The 17,743-nt window shown below is 42.6% G+C and overlaps 1 protein-coding gene across 2 annotated transcripts in view; it reads right to left on the minus strand.

Annotated features, from left to right (window-relative positions):
* Positions 1 to 17,430, minus strand: part of MLH1 (mutL homolog 1) — a 35,656-nt gene extending 18,226 nt beyond the window's left edge. The window contains exons 1-8 of one of the 2 annotated variants that reach the window (XM_074945397.1): positions 17,306 to 17,430; positions 15,309 to 15,399; positions 15,063 to 15,161; positions 13,052 to 13,125; positions 8,669 to 8,741; positions 7,071 to 7,162; positions 6,383 to 6,425; positions 4,004 to 4,092 (exon numbers count right to left, since the gene is read on the minus strand). In XM_074945397.1, the coding sequence (XP_074801498.1) occupies positions 4,004 to 4,092; positions 6,383 to 6,425; positions 7,071 to 7,162; positions 8,669 to 8,741; positions 13,052 to 13,125; positions 15,063 to 15,161; positions 15,309 to 15,399; positions 17,306 to 17,421 (677 nt within the window). In that variant the 5' untranslated portion in view covers positions 17,422 to 17,430. Of the gene's footprint in view, positions 1 to 4,003; positions 4,093 to 6,382; positions 6,426 to 7,070; positions 7,163 to 8,668; positions 8,742 to 13,051; positions 13,126 to 15,062; positions 15,162 to 15,308; positions 15,400 to 17,305 lie in introns of those variants that run through there. The other variant, XM_074945398.1, reaches the window with a different exon arrangement.
* Positions 17,431 to 17,743: the final 313 nt, after the last annotated feature.

Consider the following 17,743-nt stretch of genomic DNA (forward strand, 5'->3'; position numbering starts at 1 on the left):
ATATAAATCAGTATCTGCAGAGCTCTACCAGGAACCGCAGTGGCGAAAGCAGAGCTCCCAGGAGCCAGTGCCCTGACCTTGAATGGTCCTTTGAAATACGTGTTAACTCCTTAAACTAATCAATCTGTTCCAACTTGTATTTAGCTGTGACCCTCTGAGTGCCTTTCAAAGACCTGAAGAAGAGCTATGTGTAAGCTCAAAAGCTTGTCTCACACCAACAGAAGTTGGTCCAATAACAGATATTACCTCACTCACCTTGTCTAATATCCTAGGACCAACATGGCTACAACAACACTGCTACGACAACAGTGCAGATGTTTTGTTTATGTGATAGTTACCGAATATCAGAATCCTTTTAGGGAGTCTTAACATTCTTTGTTGGTACATAAAAGTGTTACTCATACAAATAATGAAGCCAAGTCGTCTTATTTACCATGTACCCTCAAATTGATAGTAAAATTAGAAAGAAAAATTTCAAAAGCCTCTATAAATTATCTAGATTTTCATAGCTTTTCAATAAATTAACATGCCACATTGTCCAATATCCTGTGGCTACCTAGGACCAGGAATGACTGTTACATTATCACTGGCAAGCATGAATTTTAGTACTTGCAAGGTTTAAGGCACATGTTACTAGCATTGAGAGACCAAGAGAGAGTTTCAAATTGTCACTGGGTCCATAACTGAATATTATTACTTTTCCTGAAACTACGATCTACATACCTTTTCAGTCTCCACTTTTATCTGATCTGCATTAAGGGGTGGGATGTTGGTAGAGAGTGCTTAAACATTTCCCCTGGTTAGTACTGACAGGTCTTAACTATATTAGTCTCCATCGCAGTTTGTAAAACTCTGATAGCACAGTTAGATCCTATTTACATTGGCCAAGGAAATCTTATCAAATCTAGGTAATTTATCATTATAGCTCCCTAGAAAGGAGTTAACGTGATTTTTAAAGTCCCACAGTCAGTTCCATTCCTCAGCTTCCTTCCATTCCTTCTAATGTTAGTAACAGAATCAAACTGACCCTTCTATCAGTGTTGGCAGGAGTCCAACAGAGTTGGCAGCAAAGCATTCTGCAAAACTGTTCTATGAAATGTATGCAGATAAGCATTTTATGGAAGGGGATTCTTCCTACAACTACTGCGGAGACTTTCTGGCGTAGGGGATATTTTTATAACCCCTTTCTTGTGATTTCTTCAGTGAGACATCTCATTCGAATTTATAGTCACTGTACAAATACAGATTTAAGATTTCAGAAAAGCACATTTGAAGGAATTACTAGTTCTAACAAATAAGGTGTAATAGGAGGAAATACTGAGAGGAGCTTTTCAATAAAGGAGGTGTAGGCACTTCTAGAAGATATTGGGCCAAAATATCCTCTAGATCAGCGTTTAGAAGATTCTCTCCAGGTACAGACAGTTCCGTTTCTGCACATTGCAGGGAAGATCAGACACTTGTGGAAATATTCCTAGTTCCCCCTGACCCTGTTCTTGGATACATGAAAGACCCTTCTGTGAGGTTAGAGAGAGCTGTGCAATGTGCATCATTCTTTCCCCATCTTCATTAAACCTGAAGGGAATTTGCTGAAAAGTTAATACAGTCTAAGGCAGGGGTGGGCAAACTATGGCCCGCAGGTCGCATTTGGCCCATCAGGGCTTTGGATCCAGCCCACGGGATTGCCACCCCCATGGTATACCGCACCGCTCCCGGAAGCGGTCAGCACCACGTCCCTGCAGCCCCCCCTGCAGGCACCGCCCCACCAGCTCCCATGGGCCAGGAACAGGAAACTGTGGCCAATGGGAGCTTTGGGGGAAGTATCCGCAGGCAAGGGCAGCGCACAGAGCCCTCTGCCCCCGCCCCCAGTCCTCTAGGGGCCACAGGGACGTGGTGCCGGCTGCTTCCAGGAGCGGCACAGGGCCAGGGCAGACAGGGAGCCCTCTTTAGCCCAGCTACATGCCACTGCCACCCCGGAGCCACTCAAGGTAAGTGGCGCCGGGCCGGAGCCCACACCCCGAACCCCTCCTGCACCCCAACCCCCTGCCGCACCCCAATTCCCTGCCCTGAGCCCCCTACAGCACCCCGCACCCTCCTGCACCCCAATTCCCTGCTCTGAGCCCCCTACAGCACTCCTCCTGTACCCAAACCCCCTGTCCTGAGCCCCCTTGTACACCCTGCACCCCTCCTCCACCCCAACCCCTTGCCCTGAGCCCCTTCCTGCACAGCACATCCCCTCCCACACCCTACACTCCCTTCCTGCCCCAGCCCTACATTCATGGCCCTGCATGCAATTTCCCCACCCAGATGTGGCCTTCGGGCCAAAAAGTTTGCCAACCTATGATCTAAGGCCTCTTCACCATGGAACTCTTCCTGGACAGCTCAGTGGCTATTAAGGATATGTCTACACAGCAATTAAACAGCCATGGCTGGCCCATACCAGGCAACCAGGGGCAGCTCTACCAATTTTGCCACCCCAAGCAGTCGCCGCCTGTCATAAAAATAAAGGGAAGGGTAAACCCCTTTGAAATCCCTCCTGGCCAGAGGAAATCTCCTCTCACCTGTAAAGGGTTAAGAAGCTAAAGGTAACCTCGCTGGCACCTGACCAAAATGACCAATGAGGAGACAAGATACTTTCAAAAGCTCGGAGGAGGGAGAGAAACAAAGGGTCTGTGTGTCTGTCTATATTCTGTCTTTGCCGGGGATAGACCAGGAATGGAGTCTTAGAACTTTTAGTAAGTAATCTAGCTAGGTACGTGTTAGATTATGATTTCTTTAAATGGCTGAGAAAAGAATTGTGCTGAATAGAATAACTATTTCTGTCTGTGTATCTTTTTTGTAACTTAAGGTTTTGCCTAGAGGGTTCTCTATGTTTTGAATCTAATTACCCTGTAAGGTATCTACCATCCTGATTTTACAGGGGGGATTTCTTATTTCTAATTACTTCTATTTTTATTAGAAGTCTTCTTGTAAGAAAACTGAATGCTTTTTCATTGTTCTCAGATCCAAGGGTTTGGGTCTGTGGTCACCTATGCAAATTGGTGAGGCTTTTTATCCAACATTTCCCAGGAAAGGGGGGGGTGCAAGTGTTGGGAGGATTGTTCATTGTTCTTAGGATCCAAGGGTCTGGGTCTGTAGTCACCTAGGCAAATTGGAGAGGCTTTTTACCAAACCTTGTCCAGAAAGTGGGGTGCAAGGTTTTGGGAAGTATTTTGGGGGGAAAGACGTGTCCAAACAGCTCTTCCCCAGTAACCAGTATTTGTTTGGTGGTGGTAGCGGCCAATCCAAGGACAAAGGGTGGAATATTTTGTACCTTGGGGAAGTTTTGACCTAAGCTGGTAAAGATAAGCTTAGGAGGTTTTTCATGCAGGTCCCCACATCTGTACCCTAGAGTTCAGAGTGGGGGAGGAACCTTGACACCGCCGAATTGCCGCCGCATTCGGAAGAGCAGCGGAGCTGCCTCCCAAAAACCGCCACGGCAGGAAGAGCAGCGGAGCTGCCGCCGAACTGCAGCTGCGGGACACGGACTGCCTCTCCATTCTCAGTGCCGCTCCAAGCACCTGCTTGGAAAGCTGGTGCCTGGAGCTGGCCCTGCAGGCAACTCAGGCTAGCGGATCTTGGGCTGCAGGGCTGCTTCATTGCTGTGTAGATTTCCGGGCTCAGGCTGGAGTCTAGACTCTAGGATCCTCCCACCTTTCAGGGTCCCAGCCCGAGGCCAGTGGCCTACACAGCAATGAAACAGCCCCACAGCCAGAGCCCCATGAGCCCGAGTCAGCTGTCACAGGCCAGCTGCAGCTTTTTCCTCTGCTGGGTAGTAATACCCTATGTTATTTTATCTTAACTTAAATAGTGTAGTATGCTAACTCAATAGCTACATTCATTTGCACCATACTACTACTATGAAATACTCTGATCATCACAGAGATTTTGGGTCTTTTAAATTATTTATTTTAAGTAGAGCTACAAAATAAGATTTCATTTAAAAACAACCTTATGGTCAACATACCGGCTAACAGCATTTCCAAAAATGGACCTAATATTGTCCACTGTTGTGGCATTTGATAGGGTTCTAACATCTGCCACCGTATCACCTTGCTAAAGAGAAAAGAAATTAGTGTTACTATGTTTACAAATACAATTATTATTGACGTTTTAGAAATCTGTTCAATAACTGCAAGACATTTTCTATTGAGTTTGCAAAAACATATGGGACACAAACTCACTTTTTGTTTTGCCTGAAGGTGTTGTGTGTGTGTGATTTTTTGCTTTTTTTAAAAGTCTGTAGATATTTATGCAAAGAGGAGATTAAGTCAGGTGTACAGTAGAAACTTTTGCTGGCTTAGTACTACTGGATAGGGATATGCTGGGAAAACCCTTAGGGTATACACAGATATACCAGCACGAAAGTGCTTTGTGGGCATAGCTTATTTCACTTGCCTAACCAGTACAAAAGCACTTTGTCAGTATAAACTGCATCTATACTAGGAGAGTATTGCAGGTATAGCTGTAACGGCAACATTTAAGTGCCTGAATGCGTGGTGGCAAGATATGGGGACAGTGGGCAACTGCTCCAGGTGCAAGTTTGAAGAGTGACATGAGTGGTCTATTCATGAGAAAACTTCTGTTGAATGCAAGAAATGTGGTTTATTCATTTGCCAAATAAACAATATTTTAATAGCACTGAAGTCTTTAGGGAACATTTTCAAATAGGGAACATTTTCAAAAGCACCTAAGTGACTTAAGAACCAAAGTTCTACTTTGAAAAGTGACCTAGGTACTTGCTTAAATCCCACCAAAAGTCAAGCCTTATTGAAAGTGATGGGAGTTAGGCTCCTAAGTGCCTATGTGACTTTTTAAAAAAGGGTTTGGGGCTCTTAAGTCACTTAGGTGCTTTTGGTTACCTTTTATTTTGTTTTAAAATGATAGAGAGAGAAGCATAAGTTCTTGGTCCAAAATAGCCTGAATTTGATGACCCTCTGAGCATGCTATAAAAGTCATCTATTTGACAGGATTTTTAGAGAAAAGCGAGAACATGTTTCCAAAACAACGCAGATCTAGAAAGGAGCTTTTTTGTCATTGGCTGGCTAACTAACCTAGTTAGGCTAACCAAAATGAGTTTTGCTCTTATCTGAATGTTTGCTTTTTAAACACTGTTGGTGCTATGTTGGAACATTAATGGTCAGGGTAACTACAGTCTTTATTCAAGGGTCTTTTTCATTATTTAAATATAATGAAGTAAAAATAAGCCAAAAGAAAGCTATATTTGTAAGTAAATCCTGAGAAATCCGCTGGCTGATCATTAAAAATCAATCAAGAACAAAGATATGTTAGAAGCAGCTAGTAAGTGTTTGTCAATTGAAAATTAAGAATTTGTTAATAAAGAAGTATTGGGCAGGACCTCAATGTTATAAAGTTTCTGTTAGTGTTCATTATAGACTGATTTTCCAAGTAACATAACAGGCTGCCTTTCTCCTTTGCATCACTATTTGAAAGAAAAGGATCTTATCTACAGTAGGGATTTTTATTTTTTAAACAAAAACTTTACACCACCACCAGTGGTAGCAATGTTGGAAGCTCTACTATAAATGGCAGCTACTTTCACCGTCATATCAACATGGTTTGTCTTTGACTACACTTCCAGCTAAACCACAGTCAGCATCAGTTCAGCTGTACCAGTTACTGATAACAACTTTCAGCAAAAAGTAAATTTCATAGTATAAACAATGCTTGTTTGGGAAAAGTTCACTACCAAACCTGACTCCAATTTGGATAAAAAGACACCTAGTTTCTAGCAGTTATATGATACTCTCTTATTTTAAATTTAAGAAGCAGTAAGATTTAAGACTTCTTGTTTTAGGAATTTGTAACAACGTATGAAAATTCCTAAAGAAATAACTGCAAAAAAAGGATGCAAATCCCAGGAATAGGGAAAGCAGTCAAACAAGGGGGTGACATAGAACTGCAAGACTGGATCAGACCCACAGTCCACTTAGTCCAGTATCCTGTCTCCTAAAGAGGCCAACACCACTTCACAGGGAGATTCAAGAGACCCCGTAGTAGGCAGATGTGGGACAACCTATCCCCACCCCATGTTTCATCCTAACTCCTTAGAGATTGGTTTACACCCTGAAGCACCTCAGAAAACAAAATGGATAAGTGTTAGCTTTGTGAGCTCAAGGAAAAATCTGAACTGTTGATGCTCAGTTTTTATTTGGATTTATTATTTTAAACTGATGTGTAGTTTATCCAGATTACAGAAAAACAAATTATTTTACATGCAAAGAAAACCACCTCACAGACTATTCCCATTACAAAATCCATGGCAAAAGACCAGGCCCTTTATTTAATTGATGTAAGTACGTGAAGTTACAAAGGTTCTACATACCTTTTTAACTGAAAAACTGATACCTGAGTTGTGGATGGCATACCTGAAAAACAAGTACAAAACAAAAATTCAGTTCAAACGAGCTGCCACATGAGAGTATAACAGTTTGCTGACCCACCCAAACCACATGAAATTTAAAGATCAACCTACTTTACTCCAAGTATAGGAAATTATGATAATTTCTAAAAAGAACCTATCAGTTTACCACTTCTAGGCAAAAGCTAAAGCATTCCAAGGTCAGACAGACCAGCATTACGAGGAACAGCAAAATTTCCATCTCACCCTTAGTGATTTTTTCAGTAAAATGGAATAAACTCTCAGTTTGTGGGAAAGGGAGAAGGAAATTGGCCAACTTGTTCAGTTATCCCTGGGAAGGTGAGAATCCCAACGCATTCATTCAAAATTGGCCATATCATAAGGTCCTTGCTTAGTTTTCACTCTGACCTGGCTTTAATGTGAGTTCACTCTTGTAAGGATCTCACAATTTGATCCAATGGCATTTTTGTCAATATAATGACAGCACCTGACACCACCATGAAAGTAATGTCCACGGTTTCTATTGTTATTTTGGGTTTCTAATTTATCAAACAGATATCTGGATATAAACTGGGATTGTCTTACATTAACCAACACAAAAAAGCAACCCAACAGATAAAATAAGTTGGAGCTATTTATTTCAGTACTTTACCTGCCAACGACTTCTAATATTTTTGCATACTCTTCACTTGGATTTTTTAAGGCTTTCCTCCTTGTAGTTACATTGTAAAAAAGATCCTCAACCTGCATTAAAAAAAAGTGTCACTATTTAAAAAAAAAAAATTCACATATTGAAACAAGACTTAAAAAACGTATTTGATTTGAACCAATCTTCTTGATATAAAAATCACCTAAATGGTCTGGGCATCTTTTAATTTATGAACAACACTCAAATTCTATGTTCTAGCTGTACTCTAGCTGCTTAGTTTCACCTAACAAAATGCCATTCTAGAGAAAGATAGTGAAGTATCACAAAACTTTTGATAACTGTATGTTTCACAAGAAGGCACAAATTTCACCAGTGTTTGGTCCTCAGATCAAACAACACTCAAAGAAGAGTTCTGAGGTAAAAATCCCTACGTTGCAGTACATTGTACATTGCAGTTGACAATTATAGACACAGTACCCCCCCTCAGTGTATTTTAGTGCAATACAAATTAAGTAACAAGATCCATCGCTAGAGTCCCTTCTGTGAATTTAGGACCAACTGAAATAATGAAATTAGCAAATTAACATTAAACATATTGTTGGACTCCTAGAGGCATAAATATTAGGGGAAGTTCAGTTTCCTGTTTTTGTTATAAGAGTTGCTACCACTATTATTGTTATTAATTATTTGTATTAACATAGCACTTCCGAGCCCTCGTCATGGACCAGACACCTTTGCATAAGGCACTTTACAAACACAGAACATACTCCCTGCCTCAAAGAATTTAAAATCTAAGTGTAAAACAAGAGACAAAAGATGGGTAGACAGTTGACGGAGTACAAGGAAAAAATGAGACATTATTAGTCAGCATGATAGGCAGTGGTCTCAGCACACCAGCACTTTAATTGTTGTAAAGTATTTTGTAGGCATCACAGAAAAAGAAGTGGGTTTTGGAGGAAGATAATGAGGTAGCTTTACATATGTTCATGGGGAGCTCCTCCCAAGTGTGAGCAGCATGGGAAAAAACACTAACTCTTCTCTTCCCATACTGCTATATCTACTGCACAATATTAATGTGTGTTTTATGTACCGATTCTTTATTTAGGTGACTAGGTCAAATAACACACTAGACCTAACACTGGATTTGGAAGCCAGAGTCCCATTAAGTTTAAGATGCAATTCAATATTGCATGGTTTTAAATATGATGTACACCTAACTCTCCCAATGCTAACATGTCAAGTCCAAACGTAACAAAATTAAATATTTCTCCCATGTCACTATACACTGCCACCATCTAGAGAGGAAGAGAAGCCTGTGCAATTTGCCATACAGTCTTTGGACAGATTTCACAAAGCACTTATGTTGTTGTAAAATCTGTAAAATACTCTACAAGGTCACAAAAACTACATGACAATGATAAAATACGCTTTTAGTTGATGAGGCTATAGAAGTGCAGGTCAGAAAGACAGACAATAACCTAAATCCTTTGGGGGCATGGATCATCATCTTGTTCTGTGTTTACCTAGCACAGTAGGGTACTGGTCCATGACCTGGGCTAGGACTATGGTAATACAAGAAACAAATCACCACCACCACCTACCGTGATCTGAGTCCCCTGGTTTCCAGCACAAGGTTTGGGAGGTGCTTTCAGTTTTCCATCACAATAGCTAGCTCTAATCAGAAAAAAAAAAAAAAAAAAAAAAAATAGTTGTCAGACACAGAAGTAGCTGGGGGGGAAAGGGGGATCAGACATGAATGTTGTGAAAAATCGGGTAGGGGCGAGGGGGTTTCAGGAAATAAGCCAGTCCAGTCAGTGTTGGGGGTTTTGTTTTTTTCCAGGTTTATCCAAGTTTTACTTTTCATTTTTTGAACTTCTATGTCACTAACATATTTACAGGAATATAAAACAAATATTTTAGATTTTTTTGATACAAGAAACATTAGGCTCTAATACCAGTCTTTGAATGAGAACTTAAAGTATTCTAAAAGCTTGAAGAGGAAATAAAATGGACAATGTGAAAGGAATTATTAATCTGCATGATTAATCAAGCTTATATGTGGTTTAATTTATTTTTATTTTTACTGGTTGCAATTTTTTTTCCCCTTGTCTTGTGGACAAGTAAGAGCCACAATTGTATTCTATTCTCTTATCTATTTGCAATCACTCCCACCTGCTCAGGTAATAAAACAGAATCTTACAATATCCTCTGCTGTAGGATGGGGTTATAACTCTTTCTTTTTTGTTTGAGGTTCAGCTATTTCCTTGTTAAGGACCATAGGACAGTGCTTCAGCAAGGGACAAGTTAGATTAGCAGACCTGCCTTGTAAATATAGTATCTTACAAACCCACATGTGCACTTTATTATTTTCACTATTGGAGTATTATAGTTAGGATCTTTGAAGGATGTAATTGCTTTAGTGAGTTATACAGGTTAATCAGTTTATGTAGTACATGTTTCTAGTCCCTACCTATGTATTGTATAGTTAGTATAAGACAAAGTTATTTCCTGTTAAGAGGAAATACAGTAGTCCTAAGTTATAACAAAAACTTTATCTCTAATGGAAGGAGAGATTCTCACTTAAGCTAACTGGTACAGGTTTTCCTTAACTGTCCCATTTTTGTATTCCTGGAACAATATTCACAACACTGTCTGCAAAAGCAAAAAAGATGAAAAACTGCTACATTTTCATTACTGTAAAACAAAAAATTTTAAAAAAAACCATGACTGCCCTCTAGTGGCCAAATATTTTTCTTCAAAATTCACATAAATTTTAACAAACTTTAAGATACCGGGGACAGCCAATATACATCTCTTTCCAGGTACAGAATTTAGATAACTATTATCACTTTATTAAATTTAAAAACTACCTAATTCTAAACATTTTGCATGTAAAAATGCCTTTGTTAACTTGAGATTACATTACTGTAATCTACACCTTGGAGGCTCAGCCCAATGCAAAATATTGCAGCATTCTTATTAAATGGTATTCAACTTGGGTGCAACATCAGACCAGTGCTCTATGACGTACACTGGCTTCCAATAAGCTTCAGGGTGGAATTCAAGGTATCCTAAATGGCTTGGGACCAGGTTACCTGAGAATTCACCTCTTCCCGCGTCCCCAACCCCACAGTTAAGACCAGGTAAGGGATTTGAGCAGAAGCTCTTTCAACATAAACAAAAGGGGACTGGTGGCAGGGCATTCTCGGAACAGCTGAACCAATCTGGGTAAAATTTCCCCAAGTAATTTAGTCTGAGGTAGATACCCAGCAAAGAAAATTTCAGCCCAAGTGGTTAAGAGTTTGGCAAAATCAAAAGCAACTGAAAACATGGTCTTATAATGGGAAATATCAAGTAACCAGTTCTACCTATATAATTCTATCTGAAAGTGAAAAATGGACAAGAAAGTTTGCACTAGATTGGTCTCTAAAATAGAATTCCTTTAAAGTAGGGCTATCAATTAATCACAGTTAACTCACTTGATTAACTCAAAAAAATTAATTGCGATTAATCGCACTTATAACAACAGAATACCCATTGAAAATTAAATATTTTGGATGTTTTTATACATTTTTCAATATTGACTTAAAATACAAAGTGCACTGTGCTCACTTTATATTATTATTTTTGATTATAAATATATGTACTGTAAAAACGATAAACAAAATAAATAGTATTTTTCAGTTTCTCTCATAAAAGTACTGAAGTGCAATCTCTTTATCATGAAAGTGTAACTTACAAATGTATTTTTTTTTTTGTTACATAACTGCACTCAAAAACAAAACAGTGTAAAACTTTAGAGCCTACAAGTTCACACAGTCCTACTTCTTATTCTGCCAATCGCTAAGACATATAAGTTTGTTTACTTTGACGGGAGATACTGCTGCCTGCTTCTTACTTACAATGTCACCTGAAATTGAGAACAGGTGTCCACATGGCACTGTTGTAGCCGGCGTTGCAAAGTATTTACGTGCCAGATATGCTAAACATTCGTATGCCCCTTCATGCTTCGGACACCATTCCAAAGGACATGCTTCCATGCTGATGATGCTCATTAAAAAAAATAATGCTTCAATTAAATTTGTGACTCAACTCCGTGGAGGGACAATTGTATGTCTCCTGCTCTGTTTTACCTGCATACTACATATATTTCATAGCAGTCTTTGATGATGACCCAGCACGTGTTCGTTTTAAAAACAACACTTTCACTGCAGATTTGCCAAAACGCGAAGACGGTACCGATGTGAGATTTGTAAAAATACAGCACTTGACCCCAGGTTTAAGAATCTGAAGTGCCGTCCAAAATCTGACGGGGACGAGGTGTGGCGCATGCTTTCAGAAGTCTTAAAAGAGCAACACTCTGATGCAGAAACTATAGAACCCAAACCACCAAAAAAGAAAATCAACCATCTGCTGGTGGCATCTGACTCAGATGATGAAAATGAACATGCGGCAGTCCTCATTGCTTTGGATCGTTATCAGGCAGAACCCATCATCAGCATGGACGCATGTCCTCTGGAATGGTGGTTGAAGCACGAAGGGACATACGAATCTTTGGCACATCTGGCACGTAAATATTTTGCAATGCCAGCTACAACAGTGCCATGCGAACACCTGTTCTCACTTTCAGGTGACATTGTAAACAAGAAGCAGGGAACAGTATCTCCTGCAAATTGTGATCAACCTTGTTTGTCTGAGTGATTGACTGACCAAGGAAGAGGACTGAGTGGACTTGTAGGCTCTGAAGGTGTACGTTGTTTTATTTTTGAATGCAGGTTTCTTTGTACGTAATTCTACATTTGTAAGTTCAACTTTTATGATAAAGAGATTGCACTAACGTACTTGTATGAGGTGAATTGAAAAATACAATTTTTTTGTTTTTTACAGTGCATATATTTGTCCAACAATAAATATAAAGTGAGCACTGTACACTTTGTAGTCTGTGTTGTAATTGAAATTAATATATTTGAAAATGTAGAAAACATACAAAAATATTTAAAATAAATGGTATTCTATTGTTGTTTATCAGCGTGATCAATTGCGCGATTAATTTTTTAAATCGCTTCACAGCCCTACTTTAAAAGGAATTGTTCATCTTATATGAAGGTTTAAAATTACGTTAAATTAGCTAAACCCAGCAACGTTACCTACCTCTATAGTTTGAACAAGTGGTTCTCAAACTTATTTGACTGCAACTCTCTGTTGTCTGTAGTAGGTTACGCCCCTGCCTCACCACACAATTTTTTACCGATTAAAAAAAAAATCGACACGCAACTCTCACTAAATATTAGAAACAGTAATGATACAAACAGAACCAACAATCCATTGCAATAAGAGCAAAAGCAAAACTGTGATTGTGGTCAATGCTCATCATTAAATGTGCACACTGCATCATAGCAAACGGATTAACGTATAGATGGCAATGACTTTGTGTAATGCGATGCAAGCTTAACAGAAATCTGTAAAAATGCATAGCGCCATCTAGAGACAAATGCACAGCGCCATCTGAGGACCTGATATGTCTGGAGGAATCAGCTTTGCTAGTTATTAATTGCTGTGGGTAAAATGTGCGCAGTATATTTTCCCCCCACCCTCTAAAACTTCTCACGCCTCCCAGTTTGAGAGCCTCTGGTCTGAATAAAGAGCACTCAATCCACAACTGTGCTTCTGCCTATATCTTTGCTCTCACTTCCTTCTACCACCCCTGTGCTTGTCATCTCTAGTCCTATTACAGGCTTCCTCCACAATGCTCCATTTTATTCTTCTTCCATTTGATATTTGCATCGTTTTTGTAGCCACCCATATGCCTGAAACTCCCTCCCTTTTCCTCTGTCCTGAATGACCATGCCCTCCTCTTAAAATCATCCCTTCCATGACTTTATTTGTATCCAAGATACCATCCATATTATTAACAACTTTGAAAAGAGAATAAATGTTTATTACACACAACACAAACTTTTTAAGAGAGTGAATACACAGCATACCTGTATGCACACTTTGCATCAGCAGTTTTAGTTGTGACAGTAACATGGGCAACATGACTTATGCTAGCCAATGCCTATGGGGGAAAAAATGAACTTTTACAAACCTCACTCAAGAAAATATGAATTTTGGAATTAATACTTCTACAGTGGTAGCCATTCAAATGTAGACATTTACCATTTGCAAGTAATTCATGTTACTGCGATATTCCCTATTTGTTAATTACTTGTAAGTGGTATATGTCAACATTTTAATAGCAAACACAGGATAGACTAAGTATTAACACAGAACCAATGACACTGGTATAATTAAAGGCTTGACAGTTCTTAATCAATACACTATTTTCCTTTAAAGGATTCTACTCAGAAGTAGCTTTTTACCTTCTTGATTTTCTTTTTAAATAGAAACTGAAATATTTTTAAAAAAGAACCAAAAAAAACAAAAATTAAGGGCTGAAGAGCTCCCAGCCTACATCTCTGGATTCTTGACGGGAGATCTCCACCCAAAAAGAAAAGACAGGCCTAAAAATTCACATTATTTAAAATTTTAAAAGTTATTTCTAGTCTTCTTAATACATCGTAAAGCAAAAAGGGCATAAATTCATTCCCATCCCTCTCCCTTTTCAGGTTGAAAATTACCAAGGAATGTGTTTTGAAACAAATATATTTACAACATATTTATATATTTGCATTACGACACAATGTGCTTTTTCTTTTATTGCTTTCAAAACTTCTAATTTTATTTTATTATTTTGTGTGAGATTGAAAGACAAGGCTAAACCATAGATCTTCCAAAGAGCTGGGATGATCAAGGAACTAGGAAGAGCTAATTAAAATTAAGTGGTGATAAGAAGGGCTATCACTTTTGTTAAAGAGATAACTATTAAGTTTTGCAGTCAGTCGTCAAAGGGGAAGAACTCCCTGTGAATCCATTTAAACACACACTGCTCAGGGGAGTGGATCTCAAAGGGAGCCTGTTTTAAATTAAGCCAACAGGAGAAGCCTAACTTGCTTGCAACTTCACAGTGTGGGTCAATGGATAGAAAAAGCAGGGCATGTGGCTGTCTCCCTCCCTCCCAGTTTGCACAGCAATCAGAGCTCTAAGATCTCAGACATAACAGGGTATAAATTGTAATTATTATTCCTTCCTTTGCATAGAAGCTTTTAGCTGCATTAACAAAACCACAGTACCTCTTTTCATTAATGCATTTTCTGTATAACCTGCTTTTATTTTGCATATTTCCTCAGTTTTGTTTTAGTCTTATACGGAGTATAAAATACACACTATAGATCCTATGATGGCAATTTTTAAGAGTGTAACTACTTCTTGTTCTTTCTAAAGGCACATTGCCACAGCACATCCTTCACAAAAGTGGCAGGGGAACTTACCAGGTTCATAGGCACAAAAGGGGAGGGGAGGCGATTCCGAGTTAACAGTACTTAATCCTTCTATCTCCAACTTGGTCCCCCTACAGATCCACATGTAAAATTCTTCCACCCCAGACACAATTATCCTGCTGGTAGCACTGCAATCTTCTGCCAGGAGGCCAAATACCTCTGCAAACCAGTCAGCTTCACTACCGCCAACCCTGGGATCTCAGTCAGCAGTTCTAGAGGCTCTACAGCTTGGGTCTTATTCCAGCACTCTCCCCAACCCAAACTGCTCCATCTCTTCTGGGGGAGAACCAACATGCTCCCTAGTGCTCAAATATCAATGGGGGAAGAGGACCAAAGTGACCCCAAAAACTAAATTTTCACCAGATCAGTTAAATAGATTTGTCTACCCATCCCCCGCAGTTAACACACACTTCCTGGCTTTCACATCACTCATCTTTTCCTTGCACTCTACCTCCACCCTAAACACTCCCCTACATGCACACCAACCATACTCAGCGCCAAGATGGAGTCTCATAAGAAACTCCATCTTTTAAAAATGACTTCAGGAATCAGAAACTAACTACATCCCTTTACAACAACATAGTAGCAATGAAAAAGCTGGTAATCATAAACTTACCTCTCCCCTAAACCCATATGTAGAAATACTAGCCAGATCTTCAAATTTTTGCAATTTGCTTGTAGTGAATCTCTCACACACAATATTCAAATCTTCTTTCTATATAAGAAAGACAGACACGCATTAACATTTCATTTCTATTTCCACAATTTCTTAAGGCAAGGAAAAATTTATGATGAATGTCTGAAAATAAAGTCCACAAGTAAGCACTACACCAACCTGTACCTGTCCAGTAGGTTTACCTACCCTGATTCCACACCCATTATCTTGGATCTGAATGAGTTTCAGACCTCCTTCCTTAACAATCACCTGGATGCTGGTAGATTTGGCATCCAAACTGCAAAAAGCAAAGCATCTCTCATTGTCCAGTTGAGTGACATTTTCTTTCAAAGAAATCTAGTCTGCAATTATACTGCAATTTATATTATGCCCCCTCCCTCCCTCCCTCTTCTCATAACAATTACTAAACAGCTAACAGCAATGAGTCTAACCTTTCAACATGGCTGCTGTGAGGGTTTTTGGGGTCATGGCATCAGTCTCCCTTATTTTTCTCTTTCCCCCCCATTCTGGAGCCAGGCCACCAAAAGGCAAAGACACCGGGAGCCAGTCCCTTCTTTTCTGACTGATAATACCATGCAATAAACCTTGTAGCCCAAAGCTGCCACTAAGGGGGGGTTATGCAGTTTAATGCTGTCAAGGATTGTTAGCCCATTTTCTCCAATCCCAGCAGCACACTGGGGGTGTGATGCCCACAGGCACCAAGGGGTTAAATTAGGGTTGCCAGGGGTCCAGTTTGCCCCGTCGAAAAGGGACCCTGGCAACTCCGGTCAGCACCACTGACCAAGCCGTTAAGAGTCTGGTTGGCGGCACAGCGGGGTTAAGGTAGACTCCCTGCCTGCCCTGGCTCCACATGGCTCCCAGAAGCAGCAGCATGTCCTCCCTCTGGCTCCTACACACAGGGGCAGCCAGGGGCCTCTGCACATTGCCCCCACCCCAAGCACTGGCTCTGCAGCTCCCACTGGCCGGGAACCTCAGCCAATTGGAGCTGCAGGGGCAGCACCAGCAGACAGGGCAGTGCACAGAGCTGCCTGGCCGTGCCGCTGTGTAGGAGCCAGAGGGGGGACATGCTGCTGCTTCTGGGAGCTGTTTGAGGTAAGCTCTGCCCAGAGCCTGCACCCAACCCCCTCCCATGCCCCAACCCCTGCCGTACAAAAAAGCCCAAAGCACCCTCCCCCACCGTGAACCCCTCATCCCCAGCCCCACTCCAGAGCTTGCACCCCCAGCCAGAGCCTCATCCACCCCACACCCCCATCTCCTACCCCAGCGCTGATCCCCCTCCCACCCTCCAAACCCCTCAGTTCCAGCCTGGAGCACCCTTGTGCACCTCAAATCCCTGATCCCCAGACTGCCACCAGACCCCACACCCCCCAGCTGGAACCCTCATAGCTCCCCCCCATTCCCTACCCCAGCCCAGAGCCTCCTCCCACACCATGAACCCCTCATTTCTGGCTTCACACCTGAAACCTCACACCCCGAGCCCAGAGCCCATATCCCCTCCCACACTCCAAACCCCTCAGCTCCACCCCCCCCATCCCGGAGCCTGCAACCCCCCCCCAATCACCTTCCCCAGCCTGTATCCCCACCAGGGGATCCTGAACCTCTCCTCCCCGGCCCCACCCAGAGCCCACACCTCCAGCCCAGAGCCCATATCCCAACCCGCAGCCCACTCCGAATCCCTCAACCCCCCCCATCCCAGAGCCCCCTCCTGCACCCCAACCCCGCGCCCAGGCCGGTGAAAATGAGCGAGGGAGAGTGGAGAGAGGGAGCAACGGGGGGGGGCAGGGGGATGGAGTGAGTGAGCAAGGGGCGGGGCCTTGGGGAAGGGGCGGGGCCTCGGTGAGTATGAGATTGGCAACCCTCGCTTAACTAAAGGGCAGCGCCCGCGAAGGAGAGCCCCAAGGGTGGGTTTCCCGCCCCCCAGGAGCGGCCTTTGCCCTCCGCCCTCAGGGCAGCCGCAGGGCGCGTTCGCGGCCACTTCCAGCCACCCCCAGCTTCCGTGGCGAGATGGGGGCACCCCAGCGATGCGCCCGGGGGCGCCGGAGCGCCGCCGGCGGGCGCCAGGACCGAAGCCGGTCGGGCTGCGTTGAGCCTAACTGCCGCCTGCCCCCGCCGCGCGCACCAACCGCCCAGCCCGCGTGCGCGGCCCGGGGGTGTATCGGGCAGGTGCCCCCCGGCCGCGTTACCAGTTCTCCAGCATCTCCTTGATGGCGTTGGCCGGCCTCTGGATGACCTCGCCGGCCGCGATGCGGTTCACCACGACCTCGTCCAGCCGCCGGATCACGCCAGCCATCAGCGCCATGAGGCGCGCCGGGGGGGGGGGGGAGATGCTGAGGGGCCGGGATCTCTGAGCGGGAAAGGGAGACCACCAGACCCGATGGGAGGAGCGAGGAGGGGAAGGGCGGGGATCCTAGCGCGAGCCCCTCGCTCTTGCGGGCGCGCGGCAAAGTAGGGTCGCGAACCCAGCAGACTCGCGCCAAACCGTTGCGGGCAGCTGCCGATTGGAAGGCGCGGGTGTCAATCGGCAGGGCTGGTCCAGCAGCTGTGTGGCGCAGAACTACAACTCCCATCGTTGCCTGCCCGCACCCTGGGGGCGGAGAATAGTGGGGGGGTAGGGAGCTGGT

This window comes from Natator depressus, chromosome 2 (genome assembly GCF_965152275.1).
Source record: "Natator depressus isolate rNatDep1 chromosome 2, rNatDep2.hap1, whole genome shotgun sequence".
Lineage (NCBI taxonomy): Eukaryota > Metazoa > Chordata > Testudines > Cheloniidae > Natator > Natator depressus.